Source organism: Tursiops truncatus, chromosome 7 (assembly GCF_011762595.2).
Source record: "Tursiops truncatus isolate mTurTru1 chromosome 7, mTurTru1.mat.Y, whole genome shotgun sequence".
Classification (NCBI taxonomy): domain Eukaryota; kingdom Metazoa; phylum Chordata; class Mammalia; order Artiodactyla; family Delphinidae; genus Tursiops; species Tursiops truncatus.
In genome coordinates, this window is record NC_047040.1 from 6,507,797 (window position 1) to 6,532,851 (window position 25,055).

Consider the following 25,055-nt stretch of genomic DNA (forward strand, 5'->3'; position numbering starts at 1 on the left):
TACAATTGCAGAGGTTCTCCCTAAGGACTGAAGGATATGAGCCTACATTGGGCTTCCCAGCCTGGGGGTCCTGAACCAGGAAGGAGAGCTTCCAGAACATTGGGCTTTGAAGGCCAGTAGGGCTTACTTTCCAGAGAGCCAGGGGGCTGTAGGATATAGAGACTCCACTCTCAAAGGGTGCACACAAAATCTCACACACACTAGGACCCAGGGAAGAAGCAGTAATCTGAAAGGAGCCTGGTTCAGACCTGCCTGCTGATCTTGGAGAGCCTCCCAGAGAGGCAGGAGGCAACAGGAGATCATCCTGGGGATATACACACTGGCAGCAGCTCTACTGGGGAGCTCCGTTCTACCACAGTAACACTGTGCTGGCAAGTGACATTTTGGAATCTTCCCTCTAGCTTATTAGCATTGGGACCCAGCCCCACCCACCAGCCTGTCAATACCAGTACTAGGATGCCTCAGGCCAAGTAGCTAGTTGAGTGGAGACACAGGCCCATCCACTAGTAGGCCAGCTTCCTTTGGACCCCCTGAGCTCGCAGCCACCTGGGACATGGCCCCATCTGCCCGAAGGCCCAGGATCTGGCCCTGTCCACCAGAGGGCCCAGGACATGGACTCGCCTACCAGTGCATCAGCACTAGCCCAGGGGCCCCCTGGACCTCACCCCACCCTCCAGCAGGCTGATACCAGCTCCAGGACCCTCAGGCCCTGCAGCCAGAGACTCCAGGATCTGGCTCCACCTACCAGTGGGCCAGCATTAGGTATATACATAGATATATATGGCCCCAACATAGGAGAACCTGAATACAAAAAGCAAATATTAACAGACATAAAAAGAGAAGTTGACAGTAAACAACAATATTAGAGTACTTTACAACCCCACATACATCAATGAACGCATCATTCAGACAAAATCAATAAGGAAACACTGGCCTTAAACAACACATTAGGCCAGGTAGACTTAATAGATATAGATAGAACATTCCATCCAAAAGCAACAGAATACACATTCTTTTCAAGTGCACATGGAATATTCTACAGGGTAGATCACACATTAGGCCACAAAACAAGTCTCAGTAAACTTAAGAAGACTGAAATCATATCAAGCACCTTTTCCAACCACGATGCTATGAAACCAGAAATCAACTACAAGGAAAAAATTGCAAAAAACACAAACACATGAAGCCTAAACAATGTGCTACTAAACAACCAATGGGTCATTGAAGAAATCAAAGAGGAAATAAAAAAATACCTGGAGACAAATGAAAATGAAAACACAACAATCCAAAATCTGTGGGAAACAGCAAAAGTAGTTCTAAGAGGGAAGTTTACAGCAATACAAGTGTACCTCAGGAAATAAGAAAAATCTCAAATAAACAACCTAACCTTACACCTAAAGTAACTAAAGAGAATAAACAAACCCCAAAGTTAGTATAAAAAAAAATAAAGATCTGGGCAGAAATTTAAAAGATCAATGAAACTAAGAACTGATTCTTTGAAAAGATAAACAAAATTGGTAAACCTTCAGCCAGACTCATCAAGAAAAAAGAGAGAGGGCCCAAATAAATAAAATCAGAAATGAGAAAGAGGAAGTCACAACAAACACCACAAAATATATAAAGGATCATAAGAGATTATTGTGAACAATTATACGCCAATAAAATGGACAACCTGGAAGACATGGACAGATTCCTAGAAATGTACAATCTCCCAAGACTGAACCAGGAAGAAACAGAAAATATGAACAGACCAATTACCAATAATGAAATTGAATCAGTAATAAAATACTCCCAAGAAATTGAAGTCCAGGACCAAATGGCTTCACAGGTGAATTCTACCAAACATTTAGAGAAGAGTTAACACCTATCCTTTTCAAACTATTCCAAAAAATAGGAGAGGAAGGAATGCTTCTTAACTCATGCTATGAGGCCAGCATCACCTTGATACCAAAACTAGAAAAAGATATCACACACACACACACACATTACAGACCAATGTCACTGATGAACATAGATACAAAAATCTCAACAAAATATTAGCAACTCAGTGGTACATTAAAAAGATCATATACCACAATCAAGTGGGATTTATCCCAGGGATGCGTGGATTGTTCAATAGCCGCAAATCAGTCAAGGTGATACACCACATTAACAAACTGAAGATTAAAAGTCATATGATCATCTCAATAGATGTGGGAAAATCTTTTGACAAAATTCAACATCCATTTATTAAAAAAAAAAAAAAAAACTCCACAAAGTGGGTATAGTGGTAAAATACCCCAGACTAATAAAGGCCATATATGACAAGCCCACAACTAACACCATACTCAGTGGTGAAAAGCTGAAAGCATTTCCTCTAAGATCAGGAACAAGACTCTTGCCACTTTTAATAAACATTATAAGTCCTGGCCACGGCAATCAGACAAGAAAAAGAAATAAAAGGAATCCAAATTGGAAAGGAATAAGTAAAACTGTCATTCTTTACAGATGACGTGACACTCACTATACACAGAAGATCCTAAAGGCATGATCAAAAACTACTAGAACTCATCAGTGAACTGGGTAAAGTCGTGGGACACAAAACTATTATACAGAAATCTGTTGCATTTCTATACACGGACAATGAACTATTCAAAAAATGAAATTAATGATACAATTTTATTTTCAATCGCATCAAAAAGAATGAAATACCTAGGAATAAATCTAACTAAGGAGGTAAAACATCTATACTAGGAAAACTGTAAGACACTGATGAAAGAAATTGAAAATGACACAGATGGAAAGATACACTGTGCTCATGGATTGGAAGAATTAATACTGTTAAAATGACCATACAGGGCTTCCCTGGTGGCGCAGTGGTTGGGAGTCTGCCTGCTAGTGCAGGAGACACGGGTTCAAGCCCAGGTCCGAGAAGATCCCACATGCCGCAGAGCGGCTAGGCCCATGAGCCACAACTACTGAGTCTGCGCGTCTGGAGCCTGTGCTCTGCAAAAAGAGAGTCCGCGACAGTGAGAGGCCCACGCACTGCGATGAAGAGTGGCCCCCGCTTGCCACAACTAGAGAAAGCCCTCGCACAGAAACAAAGATCCAACACAGCAAAAATAAATAAATTAATTAATAAACTCTTACCCCCAACATCTTCTTTAAAAAAAAAAAATGACCATACAACCCAAGGCAAACTACAGATTCAACCCAATACCTATTAAAACACCAACAGCATTTTTCACAGAATGAGAACAAACAATTCTAAAATTTGTATGGAAACAGAAAAGACCCTGAATAACCAAAAAAAAAAAAAAAAAATCTTGAGAGAGAAGAACAGAACTGGAGCAGTGACAAGGATGGACCTAGAGATTATCATACTAAGTGAAGTTAAGTCAGACAGAGAAAGACAATAATCATGTGATATCACTTATATGTGGAATCTAAAAAAATGATACAAATGAACTTATTTACAAAACAGAAACAGACTCACAGACACAGAAGAGAAACTTATGGTTACCAAAGGGGAAGGACAGGGGAGGGTTAAATTAGGAGCTTCGGATTAACAGATACACATCACTATATATAAAATAGATACATAGCAAGTTCTTACTGTATAACACAGGGAACTGTATTCAATACCTTGTAATAATCTATAATGAAAAAGAATCTGAAAAAGAATATATATCTGAATAACTTTGCTGTACAACAGAAATTAACACAACATTGTAAATTAACTACACTTCAATTTTTAAAAACAGCAGAACTGGAGGTGTCATGCCCCTGGTTTCAAACTATACTAGAAAGCTACAGTGATCAAAACAGTATGGTACTTCAGTCTATGATTGAAGGCAATTTGTGGGATGATACACATAGAGGAAACACCATGTAAAAAACTTCTTCTTGCTGTTAATGTTAGTGTATGTTAGCTGTGAGTGCTGCTCCAACTATGTTTGCAACTGTACATGCCAAATCTGATAGCCCAGAAACCATCACAAACAAACTTCCCTTGACGGAAAGAAAACTTATGATCCCAGTGAGGGCTAAAAAAGAAAGATAGGGACTTCCCTGGTGGCGCAGTGGTTGAGAGTCCGCCTGCCGATGCAGGGGACATGGGTTCGTGCCCCGGTCCGGGAAGATCCCACATGCCGCGGAGTGGCTGTGCCCGTGAGCCATGGCCGCTGAGCCTGCGCGTCCGGAGCCTGTGCTCCACAACGGGAGAGGCCACGACAGTGAGAGGCCCGTGTACCGAAAACAAAAAAGAAAGATAAAGAAGCCAAGCACAACTGGTAGAATCTGGACACGTAAGTAATAAAAACTGGGGATTATTTAAAGCGTTCATTTGGAAATATGAAAAGATGGTCGTATTCCCCACTGCTATTATTTCATTTTATTTTTTAAAAAGAACATGTTATTTATTTATTTTTACTATTTATTTTATTTATTTTTGGCTGCATTGGGTCTTTGTTGCTGCGTGCGGGCTTTCTCTAGTTGCGGCGAGCAGGGGCTACTCTTCATTGTAGTGCGTGGGCCTCTCATTGTGGTGGCTTCTCGTGTTGCAGAGCACTGGCTGTAGGTGCGTGGGCTTCAGTAGCTGTAGCACGAGGGCTCAGTAGTTGTGGCTCACGGGCTCTAGAGCACAGGCTCAGTAGTTGTGGTGCACAGCTTAGTAGTTGTGGTGCACAGGCTTAGTTGCTCCGCAGCATGTGGGATCTTCCCGGACCAGGGATTGAACCCATGTCCCCTGCATTGGCAGGTGGATTCTTAATCACTGCCCTACCAGGGAAGCCCCCCACGGCTATTATTTTAAATAAAAATGTTGAGACTCACACACACACAAAAACAGAATGGTACTGGCACAAAAACAGACACATAGATCAATGCAACAGAATATAGAGCAGAAATAAACCCACACTTATATGGGCAATTAATCTATGACAAAGGTGGTGAGACTATACAATGAGGGGAAGACAGCCTCTTCAGTAAATGGTGTTGGGAAAACACAACTACATACAAAAGATCAAACTGGATTACTCTCTCACACCATGCACAAAAATAAATTCAAAATAGATTAAAGACTTAAATGTAAGACCTGAAACCATAAAACTTCTAGAAGAAAACACAGGCAGTATGCTCTTGAACTTCAGTCTTAGTAAATTTTTTTGGATATGTCTCCTTAAGCAAGGGAAACAAAAGCAAAATAAACAAATGGGACTATATCAAACTAAAATCTTTTTTTTTCATGTAATAATATATATTTTAATATCAGATTTGTGTAGTGATTTAGAACAATAAATATCACACAGTGAAAAATTTATCATAAACTAAACGCAATAACAAGAGGAAACAAATGCTCATGTACACATTACCAAGGCCTTTACAGTAAATTATAGTGTAGCGTTCCATCACAGCATATTTGTATTCAAAGCTGCTAATGTGGACACTGAAAGAAGTCTGTCCTGTAGCTCTTTAGTCTTGATTTAATAAAGTCTGTACAGTATCAAATAATATCAGAAGTCTAAAAAAATGCAGTGAGTTTTTATATCATGTTTATAAATTATTGTTTATATACCATTAAAAAAATAAGGTTAAAAGTGCAGTCTTAAAAAAAGTAGAAATTGTTATTCTTGGTAAGAACTAGAAAAATGTATTATCCCAAATAAGAAGCAATCTAAAGGCTGATACAATTTCTTAGGCATTTTCCTTTAACTCTCGTACAACCTTGGTTACCATATCCTATAAGATAAACCAACACAAAGGGAGTGAGATCATCTTTTTATAAAGATAATAAAAGACACAGATCTAGTAATGAGAAACACAGGAAGTGAATATAATGATAGGCCTCCCCGAAATGAATTAAATGACTTTTTGCTCACAGGAGTGAATGGGCTATCACTGAACGTGATAAAACATGGGGAATTTCAAAGCATTTCTAAAAATTTTAATCGTTTTCAAGTTTTTAGGTATAACTGGCAATGGTGCATACATCCCAGGATTATGAAACTTTCTCGTATAATATAACTAAGACAAAATGTGCCTTAAAGGTGCTAAATCATATCACAGAAAATAAAGACTAAGGATCCAGTAATTCAAAGGCAGCAGTATAGAAACCAGTCAAGAAGAAGCAGATGGACAGAACACAACTCTGTGTCTTAATTGGCACTTACCACAGTAACTAGTTATATTTTGACAAATTCTAGAACAAATGCCTATATTGAAATACGTGTGATACATGAACCATTTATATAAGAAACTGAAAGGGTAAAATTACTGCCTTATAAAACAAATTAAATTTAGAGAAAAGAAAAAAATAAAAGGAATGTGAAGAAAAATCTTACTTTTAAACTTACTGTGGGATCAAAATATTGACAGAGCTGTGTCAATCAAGAGCAGTCTTCCTGCTGCTAAGACAGGCAGGCAGCTGAGCCTGGCGCACCACTACCCCTCCTCTCTCCAAATGCTACTGAGCAATAGAGGCTTAGTTTTTGGTTTTTACTGAATGGAGTAAGTTCCTTGGTTGGGTTAACATATATAGACTGCCTGAGATAATAAAAACTTCACCATTACATTAGATTAATGGGGATTGAAGGTCTTCCTAGTTCTCACAGGAGAAAAGGGTTGGCTGCTGAAGACAGTACGGGTGCTCTGTAGCACCCATACTTAATTAATGTGATTAATGTCACCTTCAGTAGAAGATTAAAAATCGATGGCTAGGGTGGGAGGGAGGCAGACACAAGAGGGAGGAGATATGGGGATACACGTATGTGTATAACTGATTCACTTTGTTATACAGAAGAAACTAACACACCACTGTAAAGCAATTATACTCCAATAAAGATGCTAAAAAAAAAAATCGATGGCTGTGGATGCTTGTGCAGAATCTTCCCTCCCTCTGACAAATTTCACAGGGCATCTCCTCCATTACTCTGTCTTCTAGGGCCTGTTCAGGGCACTCATGTGCCTGCTTGAAAGTGTAGCTTCTCTTTTTGAAGATGCTATTAAATGTTTTCATTGGCTGCGGTTGTGCAGAACCATTTTGGAAGGGAAGTTCCATGGAACTCAGGTTGGTCCTGTTTTGCTTGATGCTGGGTGCCTGCAATCCACAGTGATGGTCGTGGATGCATGGCGACGCAGTGGAGGAGCGCCGCGCCTTCTGGTAGCTGTCCAGTTCCTCCGACAGGTCTGCAGATGTCTCCTTGTCTCTCGGTGAAAACAATTCATAATGAGGAGGATCAAACTCTTCGTGAAATCCAGTTTTATTAAAAGCAGTTTTGCAAGCCATGACCTTTTTTCAAGGCTGTTTCACTTGTACTTAAATAGAAATAATGAGAAGGACCAAGACAATCCCTGACGCAATGCCAACAACTGTTCCGTGAGTTTTAGTGATTTGTTCAAGCAGTCCTGCTTTTTTCTTTTCTTTACAATGATTTTCATCCCAAGGGTATGCACAGTTTTGAACCCCATTACAGATTAAAGAATTATTGATGCACATGTTGCTATGGCAAAAGAAAGTGCTGTCTGTGCAGGGAGGCTCCACAAAGGAAGTAAAAAGCATTCTGGGGCTTCCCTGGTGGCGCAGTGGTTGAGAGTCCGCCTGCCCATGCAGGGGACGCGGGTTCGTGCCCCGGTCCGGGAAGATCCCACATGCCGCGGAGCGGCTGGGCCCGTGAGCCATGGCCACTGAGCCTGCGCGTCCGGAGCCTGTGTTCCGCAACGGGAGAGGCCACAGCAGTGAGAGGCCCACGTACCGCAAAAAATAAAAAAAGAAAAAAAAAAGCATTCTGAACGTGCTAAGCCGACTACCTTCATCAGCCCACATTCGTATCACCTCAACTCCTGTTTTAAGCATTACGTCATGGGCCACAGTGCTGCAAAACTTGGCCTTCAGATTTTCAATAGAACTGCTCCCATCATAGACTGCAACGAAGTTTCTCTTGCATTCATTTGAGTGCTCCATTTGATAATCTAGGAACCTCAAATAAATCTTACCTTTTGGAGTAGCTTTAATCATCCACATGCAATCAACCTCTTGGCCGGGTTTTGTTTTCTCCCCTTGTTCTACCTGACTCCAACGTACTATTCCGTCAGCTCCTGACAATTCAAACTGGCCATCTCCTAGGTAAGTAAAGTCTGAATCTGGAATAAACGAATATTTTGCTAGAAATTCCAGTCCTTCACGTTCTTCATCGGAACTGAACTTAATCCACATGAATCTCCCTGTTGATCTAATTAATGGAGGGCTTTTCACACCACAGTCACGATCTACATGTGGAGAGAAACCAAACGGCCCGTCTCGAACTTCCAAGTGATCAAACCGACATTCAAATGATGGTTCTAATACAATAATGTTCATCAAAGGTCAGCTGTGTTTTTTGACGTGAAGCAGCTTCCAAAATGTAGATACATTCCTTGTTTGGTGGATATGAGTCAAGATAATCTGGTGAAGCAAAATGACCTCCATTGCTGGTTCGAACCCAAAGGCCACGCTGGGTTGCAGGCATGTGCTTGATTCCAATATTTTGTCCATCTTGAGTCTTCTGGGCCACAGCAATCCCTTCCACTGCAAGTATTGTTATTAACCACACAGGATGGAGCAGAGCTGCTCCAGGGCCATGATCCCGAGCTGCCCGGTGCTTCGCTGCGGGGCCGAGGAGGCGGCGGCGGCAGCCCCGCTCCATCCCCATCGCCCGCCACTAGGTTGCTCCCCAAGGGGTAGGGCTCAGGTCCTGCGGCCCGCCATGCCCGAGCCTCCCGGCGGGCTCTTGCGCTGCCCCAGCCCCGCGATGGGCGCCGCCGCTTGCTCCGCAGCGCTCAGTCCCATCGACCGCCTCGGAGCCGGGGAGCGCGGACCGGAGGGACCTGACCTGCGCCGTCAGCCTGCGGCTGCGGCACAAACCCCACCCAAGTTCAAACTAAAATTTTTTGAACAGCAAAGGAAATTAGTAACAAAAGGAAAAGGCCACTTACTGAATGGGTGAAGATATTTGCAAATGATGTACCTGATAAGGGGTTAATATCCAAAATACGGAAAGAAAACATACAAGTCAACAACGACAACAAATAACATGATTAAAAATCGGCAGAGGACTCAAATAGACATTTTTCCAGAGAAAACAGACAGATGGCCAATAGGCACATGAAAAAATTCTCAACATCATTAATCATCAAGGAAATGCAAATCAAAACCACAATAAGATTATCACTGCACACCTGTCAGAATGGCTATTATCAAAAAGACAATAAGTAACAAGTGTTGGTGAGGATGTAGAGAAAAGGGAACCCTCGTACACTATTGGTGGAAAAGTAAATTGGGGAAGCCACTATAGAAAACAACATGAAGGGTCCTCAAAAAATTAAAAATAGAAACCCCATATGATCCAGCATTTCTACTTCTGGGCACTTAACCAAAGAAAGGAAAACACCAATTACAAAATATATATGCATCCCTATGTTCACTGCGGCATTATTTACAATAGACAAGAATATTGGCTATTGCATATTACTCAGCCATAAAAAAGAATGGAAACTTGTTTTTGCGACAACATGAATGGACCTGGGGCTATTATGCTTAGTGAAATAAGTCAGATAGAGAAAGACAAATACTGTATGATTTCACTTACATGTGGAAAATAAAAGGCAAAGCAAATGAACAACATGAACAACTATAACAAAACAGAGAACTTCCGGGAAGATAGCGGAAGAGTAAGATGCGGAGATCACCTTTCTCCCCACAGATACACCAGAAATACATCTACACGTGGAACAACTCCTATAGAACACCTACTGAATGCTGGCAGATAGACCTCAGACCTCCCAAAGGCAAGAAACCCGCCACGTACCTGGGTAGGGAAAAAGAAAAAAGAATAAACAGAGACAAAAGGATAGGGACGGGACCTGCACAAGTGGAAGGGAGCTGTGAAGGAGGAAAGGTTTCCACACACTAGGACCCCCTTCGCGGGCGGAGACTGCGGGTGGCGGAGGAGGGAAGCTTCGGAGCCGCGGAGGAGAGCACAGCAACAGGGGTGCGGAGGGCAAAGCGGAGAGATTCACGCACAGAGGATGGGTGCCGACCGGCACTCACCAGCCCGAGAGGCTTGTCTACTCCCCCGCCGGGGCGGGCGGGGTTGGGAGCTGAGGCTCGGGCTTCGGTCTGAGCGCAGGGAGAGGACTGGGGTTGGCGGTGTGAACACAGCCTGCAGGGGGTTAGTGCGCCACGGCTAGCCGGGAGGGAGTCCGGGGAGAAGTCTGGAGCTGCCGAAGAGGCAAGAGACTTCTTACCTCTTTGTTTCCTGGTGCACGAGGAGAAGGGATTAAGAGCTCCAGAGACGGGCGCGAGCCGCGGCTATCAGCGCGGACCCCAGAGACGGGCATGAGACGCTAAGGCTGCTGCTGCCGCCACCAAGAAGCCTGTGTGCGAGTACAGGTCACTATCCACACCCCTCTTCCGCGGAGCCTGTGCAGCCCGCCACTGCCAGGGTCCTGGGATCCAGGGACAACTCCCCCAGGAGAACGCATGGCGTGCTTCAGGCTGGTGCAACGTCACGCCGGCCTCTGCCGCCGCAGGCCCGCCCTGCACTCCGTGCCCCCCCCTCCCCGCGGCCTGAGTGAGCCAGAGCCCCCGAATCAGCGGCTCCTTTAACCCCGTCCTGTCTGAGCAAAGAACAGATGCCCTCCGGCGATCTACACGCAGAGGCCGGGCCAAATCCAAAGCTGAGCCCCTGGGAGCTGTGCGAACAAAGAAGAGAAAGGGAAATCTCTCCCAGCAGCCTCAGAAGCAGCGGATTAAAGCTCCATGATCTACTTGATGTACCCTGCATCTGTGGAACACCTGAATAGACAACGAGTCATCCCAAATTAAGGAGGTGGACTTTGAGAGCAAGATTTATGAGTTTTTCCCCTTTTCCTCTTTTTGATGAAAGGCTCTTGGTGCTGCAGCCAGGAGTCAGTGCTGTGCCTCTGAGTGGGAGAGCCAACTTCAGGACACTGGTCCACAAGAGACCTCCCAGCTCCACGTAGTATCAAATGGCAAAAATCTCCCAGAGATCTCCATCTCAACACCAGCACCCAGCTTCACTCAACGACCAGCAAGCTACAGTGCTGGACATCCTATGCCAAACAACTAGCAAGACAGGAACACAACCCCACCCACTAGCAGAGAGGCTGCCCAAAATCATAACAAGTCCACAGACACCCCAAAACACACCACCAGACGTGGACCTGCCCACCAGAAAGACAAGATCCAGCCTCATCCACCAGAACACAGGCACTAGTTCCCTCCACCAGGAAGCCTACACAATCCACTGAACCAACCTTAGCCACTGGGGACAGACGCCAAAAACAACGGGAACTATGAACCTGCAGCCTGCAAAAAGGAGACCCCAGACACAGTAAGGTAAGCAAAATGAGAAGACAGAAAAACACACAGCAGATGAAGCAGCAAGATAAAAACCCACCAGACCTAACAAATGAAGAGGAAATAGGCAGTCTACCTGAAAAAGAATTCAGAATACTGATAGTAAAGATGATCCAAAATCTTGGAAATAGAATAGAGAAAATGCAAGAAACATTTAACAAGGACCTAGAAGAACTAAAGTTGAAACAAACAATGATGAACAACACAATAAATGAAATTAAAAATACTCTAGATGGGATCAATAGCAGAATAACTGAGGCAGAAGAACGGATAAGTGACCTGGAAGATAAAATAGTGGAAATAACTACTGCAGAGCAGAATAAAGAAAAAAGAATGAAAAGAACTGAGGACAGTCTCAGAGACCTCTGGGACAACATTAAACGCACCAACATTCGAATTATAGGGGTTCCAGAAAAAGAAGAGAAAAAGAAAGGGACTGAGAAAATATTTGAAGAGATTATAGTAGAAAACTTCCCTAATATGGGAAAGGAAATAGTTAATCAAGTCCAGGAAGCACAGAGAGTCCCATACAGGATAAATCCAAGGAGAAATACGCCAAGACACATATTAATCAAACTGTCAAAAATTAAATACAGGGCTTCCCTGGTGGCGCAGTGGTTGGGAGTCTGCCTGCCGATGCAGGGGACACGGGTTCATGCCCCGGTCTAGGAGGATCCCGCATGCCGCGGGGCGGCTAGGCCCGTGAGCCATGGCCGCTGAGTCTGTGCGTCCGGAGCCTGTGCTCCGCAGCGGGAGAGGCCACGGCGGTGAGAGGCCCGCGTACCGCAAAAAAAAAAAAAAAAAAAAAAAAAAAATTAAATACAAAGAAAACATATTAAAAGCAGCAAGGGAAAAACAACAAATAACACACAAGGGAATCCCCATAAGGTTAACAGCTCATCTTTCAGCAGAAACTCTGCAAGCCAGGAGGGACTGGCAGGACATACTTAAAGTGATGAAGGAGAAGAACCTGCAACCAAGATTACTCTACCCAGTAAGGACCTCATTCAGATTTGATGGAGAAATTAAAACCTTTACAGACAAGCAAAAGCTGAGAGAGTTCAGCACCACCAAACCAGCTTTACAACAACTGCTAAAGGAACTTGTCTAGGCAAGAAACACAAGAGAAGGAAAAGACCTACAATAATGAACCCAAAACAATTAAGAAAATGGGAATAGGAACATACATATCGATAATTACCTTAAATGTAAATGGACTAAATGCTCCCACCAAAAGACACAGATTGGCTGAATGGATACAAAAACAAGACCCATATATTTGCTGTCTACAAAGGACCCACTTCAGATCTAGAGACACATACAGACTGAAAGTAAGGGGATGGAAAAAGATATTTCATGCAAATGGAAACCAAAAGAAACCTGGAGTAGCAATTCTCATATTAGACAAAATAGACTTTAAAATAAAGACTATTAGAAGAGACAAAGAAGGACTCTACATAATGATCACGGGATCAATCCAAGAAGAAGATAGAACAATTGTAAATATTTATGCACCCAACATAGGAGCACCTCAATACATAAGGTAAATACTAACAGCCATAAAAGGGGAAATCGACAGTAACACATTCATAGTAGGGGACTTTAACACCCCACTTTCACCAATGGACAGATCATCCAAAATGAAAATAAATAAGGAAACATAAGCTTTAAATGATACATTAAACAAGATGGACTTAATTGATATTTATAGGACATTCCATCCAAAAACAACAGAATACACATTTTTCTCAAGTGCTCATGGAACATTCTCCAGGATAGATCATATCTTGGGTCACAAACCAAGCCTTGGTAAATTTAAGAAAATTGAAATTGTATCAAGTATCTTTTCTGATCACAGCGCTATGAGACTAGATATCAATTACAGGAAAAGATCTGTAAAAAATACAAACACACGGAGGCTAAACAATACACTACTTAATAACGAAGTGATCACTGAAGAAGTCAAAGAGAAAATCAAAAAATACCTAGAAACAAATGACAATGGAGACACGACGACCCAAAATCTATGGGATGCAGCAAAAGTAGCTCTAAGAGGGAAGTTTATAGCAATACAATCCTACCTTAAGAAACAGGAAACATCTCGAATAAACAACCTAACCTTGCACCTAAAGCAATTAGAGAAAGAAGAACAAAAAAACCCCAAAGCTAGCAGAAGGAAAGAAATCATAAAAATCAGATCAGAAATAAATGAAAAAGAAATGAAGCAAACGATAGCAAAGATCAATAAAACTAAAAGCTGGTTCTTTGAGAAGATAAACAAAATTGATAAACCATTAGCCAGACTCATCAAGAAAAAAAGGGAGAAGAGTCAAATCAATAGAATTAGAAATGAAAAAGGAGAAGTAACAACTGACACTGCAGAAATACAAAAGATCATGAGAGATTACTACAAGCAAATCTATGCCAATAAAATGGACAACCTGGAAGAAATGGACAAATTCTTAGAAATGCACAACCTGCCAAGACTGAATCAGGAAGAAATAGAAAATATGAACAGACCAATCACAAGCACTGAAATTGAAACTGTGATTAAAAATCTTCCAACAAACAAAAGCCCAGGACCAGATGGCTTCACAGGCAAATTCTATCAAACATTTAGAGAAGAGTTACACCTATCCTTCTCAAACTCTTCCAAAATATAGCAGAGGGAGGAACACTCCCAAACGAGGCCACCATCACCCTGATACCAAAACCAGACAAGGATGTCACAAAGACAGAAAACTACAGGCCAATATCACTGATGAAAATAGATGCAAAAATCTTCAACAAAATACTAGTAAACAGAATCCAACAGCACATTAAACGGATCATACACCATGATCAAGTGGGGTTTATTCCAGGAATGCAAGGATTCTTCAATATATGCAAATCAATCAACATGATACACCATATTAACAAATTGAAGGAGAAAAACCATATGATCATCTCAATAGATGCAGAGAAAGCTTTCGACAAAATTCAACACCCATTTATGAGAAAAACCCTGCAGAAAGTAGGCATAGAGGGAACTTTCCTCAACATAATAAAGGCCATATATGACAGACCCACAGCCAACATCGTCCTCAATGGTGAAAAACTGAAAGCATTTCCACTAAGATCAGGAACAAGACAAGGTTGCCCACTCTCACCACTCTTATTCAACATAGTTTTGGAAGTTTTAGCCACAGCAATCAGAGAAGAAAAGGAAATAAAAGGAATCCAAATTGCAAAAGAGGAAGTAAAGCTGTCACTGTTTGCAGATGACATGATACTATACATAGAGAATCCTAAAGATGCTACCAGAAAACTACTAGAGCTAATCAATGAATTTGGTAAAGTGGCAGGATACAAAATTAATGCACAGCAATCTCTGGCATTCCTATACACTAATGATGAAAAATCTGAAAGTGAAATCAAGAAAACACTCCCATTTACCATTGCAACAAAAAGAATAAAATATCTAGGAATAAACCTACCTAAGGAGACAAAAGACCTGTATGCAGAAAATTATAAGACACTGATGAGAGAAATTAAAGATGATACAAATAGATGGAGAGATATACCATGTTCTTGGATTGGAAGAATCAACATTGTGAAAATGACTCTACTACCCAAAGCAATCTACAGATTCAATGCAATCCCTATCAAACTACCACTGGCATTTTTCACAGAACTAGAACAAAAAATTTCACAATTTGTATGGAAACACAAAAGACCCCGAATAGCCAAGGAAATCTTGAGAACGAAAAATGGAGCTGGAGGAATCAGGCTCCCTGACTTCAGACTATACTACAAAGCTACAGTAATCAAGACGGTATGGTACTGGCACAAAAACAGAAAGATAGATCAATAGAACAGGATAGAAAGCCCAGAGATAAACCCACGCACATATGGTCACCTTATCTTTGATAAAGGAGGCAGGAATATACAGTGGAGAAAGGACAGCCTCTTCAATAAGTGGTGCTGGGAAAACTGGACAGGTACATGTAAAAGTATGAGATTAGATCACTCCCTAACACCATACACAAAAATAAGCTCAAAATGGATTAAAGACCTAAATGTAAGGCCAGAAACTATCAAACTCTTAGAGGAAAACATAGGCAGGACACTCTATGATATCAATCACAGCAAGATCCTTTTTGACCCACGTCCTAGAGAAATGGAAATAAAAACAAAAATAAACAAATGGGACCTAATGAAACTTCAAAGCTTTTGCACAGCAAAAGAAACCATATACGAGACCAAAAGACAACCCTCAGAGTGGGAGAAAATATTAAATATAAAATATAAATAAAATATAAAATATTAAAATATAAGTCATGCAGCTTAATAACAAAAAAACAAACAACCCAATCCAAAAATGGGCAGAAGACCTAAATAGACATTTCTCCAAAGAAGATATACAGACTGCCAACAAACACATGAAAGAATGCTCGACATCACTAATCATTAGAGAAATGCAAATCAAAACTACAATGAGATATCATCTCACACCAGTCAGAATGGCCATCATCAAAAAATCTAGAAACAATAAATGCTGGAGAGGATGTGTAGTAAAGGGAACCCTCTTGCACTGTTGGTGGGAATGTAAATTGATACAGCCACTGTGGAGAACAGTATAGAGGTTCCTTAAAAAACTAAAAATAGAACTACCATATGACCCAGCAGCCCCACTACTGGGCATATACCCTGAGAAAACCATAATTCAAAAAGAGTCATGGGTCTTCCCTGGTGGCGCAGTGGTTGAGAGTTCGCCTGCCGATGCAGGGGACACAGGTTCGTGCACTGGTCCGGGAAGATCCCATATGCCACGGAGCGGCTGGGCCCGTGAGCCATGGCCGCTGAGCCTGTGCCTCCAGAGCCTGTGCTCCACAACGGGAGAGGCCACAATGGTGAGAGGCCCGCGTACAGCAAAAAAAAAAAAAAAAAAAAAAGTCATGTACCATAATGTTCATTGCAGCTCTGTTTACAATAGCCAGGAGATGGAAACAACCTAAGTGTCCATCATCAGATGAATGGATAAAGAAGATGTGGCACATATATACAATGGAATATTACTCAGCCATAAAAAGAAACGAAATTGAGCTATTTGTAATGAGGTGGATAGACCTAGAGTCTGTCATACAGAGTGAAGTAAGTCAGAAAGAGAGAGACAAATACCGTATGCTAACACATATATATGGAATTTAAGAAAAAAAAATGTCATGAAGAACCTAGGGGTAAAACAGGAATAAAGACACAGACCTACTAGAGAATGTACTTGAGGATATGGGGAGGGGGAAGGGTAAGCTATGACAAAGTGAGAGAGAGGCATGGACATATATACACCACCAAACGTAAGGTAGATAGCTAGTGGGAAGCAACCGCATAGCACAGGGAGATCAGCTCGGTGCTTTGTGACCGCCTAGAGGGGTGGGATAGGGAGGGTGGGAGGGAGGGAGACGCAAGAGGGAAGAGATATGGGAACATATGTGTATATATATAACTGATTCATTGTGTTGTAAAGCAGAAACTAACACACCATTGTAAAGCAATTATACTCCAATAAAGATGTTTAAAAAAAAAAAACAGAAACAGACTCATAGATACAGAGAACAAACAGGTAGTTGATAGAGTGGAGAGGAGTACGGAAAGATGAGAAATGGGTGGGAGGGATTAAGATACAAACTTCAGTTGCAAAATATATGTTACAGGTAAGAAATTAGAGTGTGAGAAATACTGTCAACAGTTACGTAATATCTTTCTACGGTGAATATCATAGCCTGATTTACTGTAGTGATTATTTTGAAGTGTATGGAAGTACTGAATCACTATGTAGTGTGATAGGAGCTAACATAGTGCTGTAGGTCAATTATACTTCAAAAACAAACAAACAAGCTTATAGAAATAGAAATTCAATTTGTGGCCACCAGAAGCGTGGAATGGGGGGAGGGGGAATTGGATGAAGGCGGTCAAAGGGTACAAACTTCCAGTTGTAAGAGAAATAAGTGCTAGGGATGTAATGTACAACATGGTAAAGATAATTAGCACTGCTCTATGTTATCTATGAAAGTCGCTGAGAGTAAATTCTAAGAGTTCTCATCCTAAGGAAAAAAAAATTTTCTGTTCCTTTAATTTTGGATCCATATGCGATGATGGGTGATCACTAAACTTACTGTGGTAAGCGTCTCATGATCTAGGTAAGTCAATCACTATGCTGTCCACCTTAAGCTTATACAGTGCTGCATGTCAATTATATCTCAATAAAACTGGAAGAAACAATGGCAAATGAGTACCTGAAAAAATTTTTATATTGAGTATATGTTTAATGGATCATGTTTTTGATATATTTGATTCAATAAAATATATTACTAAAATTAATTTTAACACTCATTTTGCTTTTTTTAATATGTCTACTAAAAAGCCTTTAATTACATATGTGGCTTGCAGTATATTTCTATTGGATAATTCTGTACTAGACCATAAAGAAAACCTATTAAGAAATTTTTTAAAGCAGTGACCCCACAAGAAACATTCTCTGATTATAATTCAAAATCATTAGAGAAAAATAAGAGAATGATGGCTACAAAACATCTTAACTATATGGGAATTAAGAAACAGCCTTGTTAAAAAAAATAGATAGCCACGGACTCAAAGAGGAAATCAATAATGTAAATTTAAGAGAAAGAAAATGAGAGCAATTTATACCAAAATCTAAGGATTCAAGAAAACGTTTTATGTATGACCTTCAATTCTTCATTATTAAGAAAACATAAAGGAACTTAATGCTTACCTAAGGAAATGAGAAAAACAGCTATAACATAAATCAAGGGATACAAGGATGATAGCATTAATAAAAACAATAAGCTGCGATTAATGAAATAGAAAACAAAAATAGTAAAAAGAATAAGCAAATCCAAAAGTTATTTCTTTGAGAAGACCAATAATATAATTCAACCCATCATAAACTTTAAGAAGAAAAGGAACAAAAATATTAAAACTTTAGACTTTAGTCTTTCATATTTTGAGAAGAATTTCCATAAACATTTAAAGGAGTCACATCTAAGGGTAAACCAAGCCAAATAAATAAGAATGACAAAATCTCAAAGTAAAACAAAAGCTAGTGGAACAAAAAAGATAATGCTGTGCTTACAATGTACAAAACTTGAGAATTTCAGTGTAGATGATCTTTCATGTACCAAATAAACTGGCACAAACATATCTACGTGCCGCCAGATGACATACCTTGGCTTGCTTGGCACCTTTTAAATAATGATAATAGATAACATTTGTGTGCTCTCTGTGACAGTATTAAGGTCAGAATGGTTAGGTCACCCACCCAAGGTCATTCAGCTATAAAATGGTAGTGAGGATTTGAACCAATGCAGTCTACTCTAGAGAATATATTCACACAGAAAAAGTAAAAAGAAAAGAGCGGCAATTGTTTTTTAAAATGCCTCCCTACTTTCCCTTTTTACAAATCTAATATATACATACATATTTTATAACTGGTCAAATGCATTGCATATAGGAAGAAAAAACCAGTAGAATAGATCCTTTATGGTGTGAGCAAAAAAGAAAAATGAAGTTAGAGTCCTGTGCAATAACATATACTACATTAATAAAAAGAGATACAAAAGTAAGAATACAAAAACTATAAGAGATCTAAAGTCACGGAAGTTAATATAAATTCAGTGACTATTACATAAAAGGGCAAAAAGGATGGCTAACTCAGTGGATTAAGGAACAAATCTGGCCCCCAAGAGTCCTATTTCAATTAAACTCAAATATTCAGGTTTAACCTAAGAAGACTCTGAAAGGATGAGGAAAGCAGTAGTTCCTGTCATGGAAACTTGGGGTGGGGTGGCTTGGGCCGGGGTAGGTTTGGTGATGTGGTCAGCCCCTCCTAACAAACCCTTCCTCTTTGAGACTCATTTCTCAGCATCACTGTCCCCACCTTCACTGAGTTTATAGGCTCAGTTTTATCTCCTCTCTAGCCCCTGCCACTATCCTTTGATGCCCTCAGTGTCCCAAGCAGAAGACCTATCTGACATGCCATCAAACTCTGGTTCATCCCCACATTTTACTCCAGACACCAACTCCTGGTCAGAAGACTTCTCATCAGCACAGCTCCATCTCTGAAAAGTTGGACTCAATTATTTCTTTCTCTGATCACAGAGACCCCAACTTCTCTCTCTGGCATTGTCTCACTTCCACTTAATTTTTCGACCTCTCTGAAACTTCTGCTTCCTTTTGGTGTTTAGGTCTCCTGTGACCACACCTCCGTCCATTCCAAGACAAAACCACTAAGAACTATCAGGTCAACCAATGTAATTGGGACTTCCCTGGTGGAGCAGTGGTTAAGAATCCGCCTGCCAGTGCAGGGGACACGGGTTCGAGCCCTGGTCTGGGAAGATCCCATATGCCACGGAGCAACCAAGCCCATGCACCACAACTACTGAGCCTGCGCTCTAGAGCCCGCGAGCCACAACTACTGAGCCCGTGTGCCACAACTACTAAAACCCACGCACCTAGAGCCTGTGCTCCGCAACAAGAGAAGCCACCACAATGAGAAGCCCGCGCACCGCAACGAGGAGTAGCCCCCACTTGCCGCAACTAGAGAAAGCCCGTGTGCAGCAACAAAGACCCAATGCAGCCAAAAATAAACAAATTAATTAATTAAGTTAAACAACAACAACAACAACAAACAAAGCCAGGCTTGTAAAAAAAAAAGAAGTGTTTAAAAAAAATTTTTAAACAAATGTAATTTGCCAGTTCTTTCATCCTTCTTGAACACCCTCAAGCAAAAACCCCTGATGGATGGATTCACAGCTCAAGTTCTCTGCTCCTACTCAGCTGGAGAAAATTGCACAACTGTTACGAACATGCCTTTACTAAAGGGTGATCACGGTTGAATCACACCATTGCTTGTCAATCCTATTATGGACCCTCACCGCTTCCTCTCATTCCTCTCAAAGACCATCGCAAACCTTTACTGCACTACTGGAGGCACTTTAACAATTTATCTCACCAAAGACTGTTAGAAGGAGAATGAGAGGTGGAAATCTTTTTTTTTTTTTTTTTTTTTTTGCGGGCCTCTCACTGTTGTGGCCTCGGAGCACAGGCTCCGGACGCACAGGCTCAGCGGCCATAGCTCACGGGCCCAGCCGCTCCGCGGCACGTGGGATCTTCCCGGACCGGGGCACGAACCCGCGTCCCCCGCATCGTCAGGCGGACTCTCGATCACTGCGCCACCAGGGAAGCCCGGTGGAAATCTTTAAAAAGATCAGTAGCTAAATAAGCACCTGGAAGTAAGTTGTTTTTTAAAACAATAGGCTCCACTTGGAACATTGATTGAATAAAAGCACCAATACAGACCCGAGATAATGGTTTCCTGTTGGCACAGTTGATACCCCCAATGAAGACCATGTTGGGCATGATTGGCCGGGGGTAGTCCATCACAAAGTCTCCTCTGAACAGCCAAATGGATGCAGAGTCAAAAATTTCCACCAGCGACACCTCTCTGTGAAGAAGCTCAGAGGCCATACGTGCATAAGGAGTAAAAGAAAGTTGGCAAATGTACTTGAAGCTCAAAGGGTAGAGCAGGTTCTTGACCCTTTGGAAGAATGTCATGTGGTCTGAATTCATTGTTAGTAAACTAGGAACATACGAAAAAGGCTTTGGGCACGCTGTGCCCTCAGTATCTAAGTTACATGGAATGGAACGCAAAAAAAACACAGCTGGAATCGACAGGTACTTAGCCAGCACCGCTCCGCAGGGGTAAACGGGGTCCGTTAAAACCACATCAAAGGAACTGGCATTCAGGTGCCTGATCAGGTCCCTGTTATACAATAGTTCCTCACAAGACCTTTGAAAGACCAAAGACACATTTTTCAAAGAGGCCATAGTTTCCAAAAACAGTGTTAGAAAATGTATTCTTTCAAAAAACAGATGAGTCTTGCCTGTCACGATGTAATCAAATTCATCCTGGGTGTATGGGACAGCATAGGTTCTCATGGTGAAAAAGTCCTCTGCCTTGATGTGCATATTCACCTCGGGAGAAACGACCACTGCTTCGTGACCTCTGGCATGGAGCTCCCGCACGGCCTCCCGCATGCTGAGCCAGTGGCTGCCCTCCATGGGGACCACCAGCACCTTCCCAGCCTCGGCCCATCGCCCGACGCACAGGCAGAGCAAGAGGCCAGGGAGCAACTGCCAGGGAAGCTGCAGCCCCAGGGACATCTCTGCAGAAGCCCAAAGCAGCTGACTTTCCGTTCAGGCTGTGCCGCCTGCATTTGTTTTCTTTATCTTATCATCAGGCCTCTTAAGCAAAATGGCATGTAATTGGAAGGCAGTGCTCCCTCATTACATTAATCATTACAGAATAAGTCTATCCCTGTGTTTCATAACCTCTGCTTTCACCTAGGGAAAGACCACTCCCCCTTACCTTGGAAAAACTCATCTGACTCTGCTGCTCCCTCTGGGGAGCATTCTAGTTCACTCTCTTGTTTTTCATCCAATGCCCAAAGCAAGGCTGTGCCTGCGCATTCCCTTCCATCACCTCCTATTTCTCTGTTAACCATGTTCTATGGGGCTGTGACTGAGCTCTGCGGGGTCACCTATGCCCTAGTCCCAGCCAGAACCTCTCTGCTGGGTGTGACCTTATTTGATAACTCTTTCAACTCTTTCCCCCAATCATGGGTGAACACAGAGCACATCCAGGAAAATATATAACATTGCCAAGACGGCTTTCTCTCAGCGGCGAGGGGATGCCGGCTGTCCGTTTTGTTCCCGTTCCACATGGGGACACCTCTTGCAACGTTCAGGGCAGAGTCTATTCAAGTGGCTGTCAGCTATGGAAATATCTGGAGGGATTCCGGAGGAAGGACAGCAGAAGCGTTGGTTGAGAATTCTGTGTCTACCTCATGGAACAAGGGTTGCCGTTATCTAAGGCGTCAATGGACAAGGCAACCCTTAGCAATGACAGAGTGGAGTCAGAGAGCGCCGTCCCCTGGCCTCGGAGCAGGCTCTCTGAATTCCTCTTCTGATGCTGCGGGCTCCAGTCTTCTGCTACTCTGTTTAGGGACTGGGGTGTACATTAATCTGGGCCTTTGTTACAACTTATAGTTTATGTTCAGATTCTGCTCCAAGGTCATTTACAGTCCTAAGTCCTGATGAGGACACATTCCTCCAGAACAGAGGGGCTCCATAATCTGTGGGACCTTCTGAGGTGGGGCCCATGAGTCCGGCCCTGCTACAGAGACTGATGCCCACACGTGCTCAGCAAGATACGGACATCTCCGTGTCCCGTCCGCCCTGGGGATGGTGCGGGAGGGCTCCTTGGGCTGCCCAGCTCTCTCTCTCTCACTGAGCACGCTCTTCTGCACCCATGGCTTCTGCCATAGCGATATCCTGTCCCAGGCCGCAGGACCGGCCAGGCTGAGGCTTCCCTTTCGGAGAAAGTTACCCCCATTAGGGATCCACCACTGAGCAACACGTTGCACACCAAGACGCCTCCTGTGTCATACCAGCTGCCACTGTGCAGGCAGCGTTTGCTTTAACCATCCTTGGAGGCTGTGAGTCCAGGGTCCTGCTTCTCTTATTTCCCCTCCAACAGCAACATCTATGCTCTCTCTTTCTGGATCCTCTTTCCGTCCCAGCCACATAACTGCATGTTTTCCCCAAGGCTCAGTTTCTGTCCTCTACTCCCAGGTTAAATCCCATCGTTTCTGTCCCCCATTCATTTCCACAAACAGCCATGCAGAATTTCTTGAGAGTGTAGGATCAAGGCTGCTCACGTGCTACTTTCAGGGTATAAGGATATGCTAGGGAAGGGAGCAGGGCCGCCGGGAGGGTGGGACTTCAAGTCTGTTTTTGCTGCTGCAGCTGCTGTCAGTGTTGTTAGCAAGAGAAGCTGCTGTTTGGGTTTCCAGCCACCAGGGAATCTAGCGACACCCTATCTGGTGGCAGAAGCAGCAAGTTAGGAGAGCTGTATCCCCTTCATTTGCCAAGAACTCAGTAGCCCCTGTTACTGGTCTGGCTCTAACTGCAATGGACACCTGTCAGTGAGTATCCAGGGCAACATTCTGGCTTTCCTCACTGTGATCAGCTGCCATGCTTTGCCACTCAACCTAATACAGATGCTATAAGCCAAGTAAGGATACACAGTGCACTTCGGGGATTGGAAAGGGTGGTGGTGTTTTCTCTGCTCCAGTTAGAGATATCAATCTAGACTAGAATAAAATAAATGAAGAGGCATACAACATCCTGCGTGGGAAGATTTAACATTGCAACACTCTTGATTTTGCCCCCATTTAAGCTGTAGATGTAATGGCAGGCCAAGCAAAATCTCCCTGGGATTTGTAATATGACCAAAAATATATATATTTTTAAATTCACCTAGAAGCATTTCTGGCTTCCGGTAGGAGTAGCTCGTATCAGTCCAATGCTCCCACACATAATGATTATAATCCCTTGGGAAATTTTGTTTTTTGCCCCTGCCATACGGCTTGTGGGATTGACTGGGGATCAAACTCTGCCCCAGCAGTGGGAGCTCCAGGTCCTAACCATTGGACCACCAGGGAATTCCCGGGAAATACTTCTTTTTGAAAGGCTATCTGCAGGCACTGGAGAGCAAGCCAAAGCAGTGGAGGTTGAAAGGGATGAAGGAGACAGCAGATGGCATGGGAGCCCCAGGGTGGCCAAGAGCCAGAGGAGAGTTTCCCTGCCCATGATAGCACCCACCTCTCCAACTCTGCCCTTGCCCGATGCACCAGCTCCTACCTCTCAACAGGGAGACTATCCACAACCCACTTGTGCCCATGTGGCCAGAAAGTAGCCAGCACCTCAGTCAGCCCATCACCCCCAGGGAGCCGGCATCACCCTGGGGCAGTGGACTTGACAAGCCCCTAATGTCTCCACCAAGCTGTGGTGTGTTTCCTTGGCAACCCTGCATCATCCTTGGAAGCTGTGCGTCCATGGTCCTGATTCTCTTATTTCCCCTCCAACAGCCACATCTATGCTCTCTTTTTCTGTCCCAGCCACATAACTGCAGGTTTTCCCCCAAGGCTCAGTTTCTGACCTCTACTCCCAGCTTATATCCTATCATATCTGTCAAGCAGATTACCGGGCACTGGTCACCAATCCCAGAGCAGGACACCAACTACATGGAGAATAGCAAAGATCATCACTATGCCAGCCACCAGGAATAGAAGTACAAACACCTCTGCCCACTGCATGTCGGTATCTGAGTCGCCAAGAAGAACACGGTGCAGTCACGCACTGGATGGGACAATACTTTACTTATGCAGAGAAGATACAGAGCAAGTTCAGCTCCAACACTGGGCATCAGTCTGCCATGGCCAGTCCGTCTCCCATGATGCCTGATGCAAGGCAATTTGCATACATGCATCCCCCCTGTGCCGCAGTGGAAAGACTCCATCCCCTCTCCGAGGAGGACAGATATAACAGGAGAGTTGGCCAAGTGCCATAAGATGCACACACTTCAAACAAAGACAAAAGGGCAGTCACTAAACTGAAACAGGGAAAGACACTCCCGCACAAGGTGATAAGCCCGGCATAGGCTCTTGGTAAGGAAGAGTTCTAAGCCAGGGCCCATTCTTATGCCGCCAAGTGAGGGCCAAAACACTGCGTGCATGAGGCTGCCTTTCCCAACACCAAT

At 42.9% G+C, this 25,055-nt stretch overlaps 1 protein-coding gene and 1 pseudogene across 3 annotated transcripts in view; both read right to left on the reverse strand.

Annotated features, from left to right (window-relative positions):
* LOC101329554 (UDP-glucuronosyltransferase 1A1) overlaps positions 1-25,055 on the reverse strand; it is a 64,615-nt gene that overhangs the window by 24,850 nt on the left and 14,710 nt on the right. Inside the window, exon 1 of one of the 3 annotated variants that reach the window (XM_019923625.3) lies at positions 21,428-21,703. The exons of the other annotated variants lie outside the window; for them this stretch is intronic. Within the exon in view, the coding sequence (XP_019779184.1) occupies positions 21,428-21,616 (189 nt within the window). The 5' untranslated portion in view covers positions 21,617-21,703. Of the gene's footprint in view, positions 1-21,427; positions 21,704-25,055 lie in introns of those variants that run through there. 3 annotated transcript variants of the gene reach the window in all.
* On the reverse strand, positions 6,470-10,222 carry LOC101331733 (neuropilin and tolloid-like protein 2 pseudogene; annotated as a pseudogene).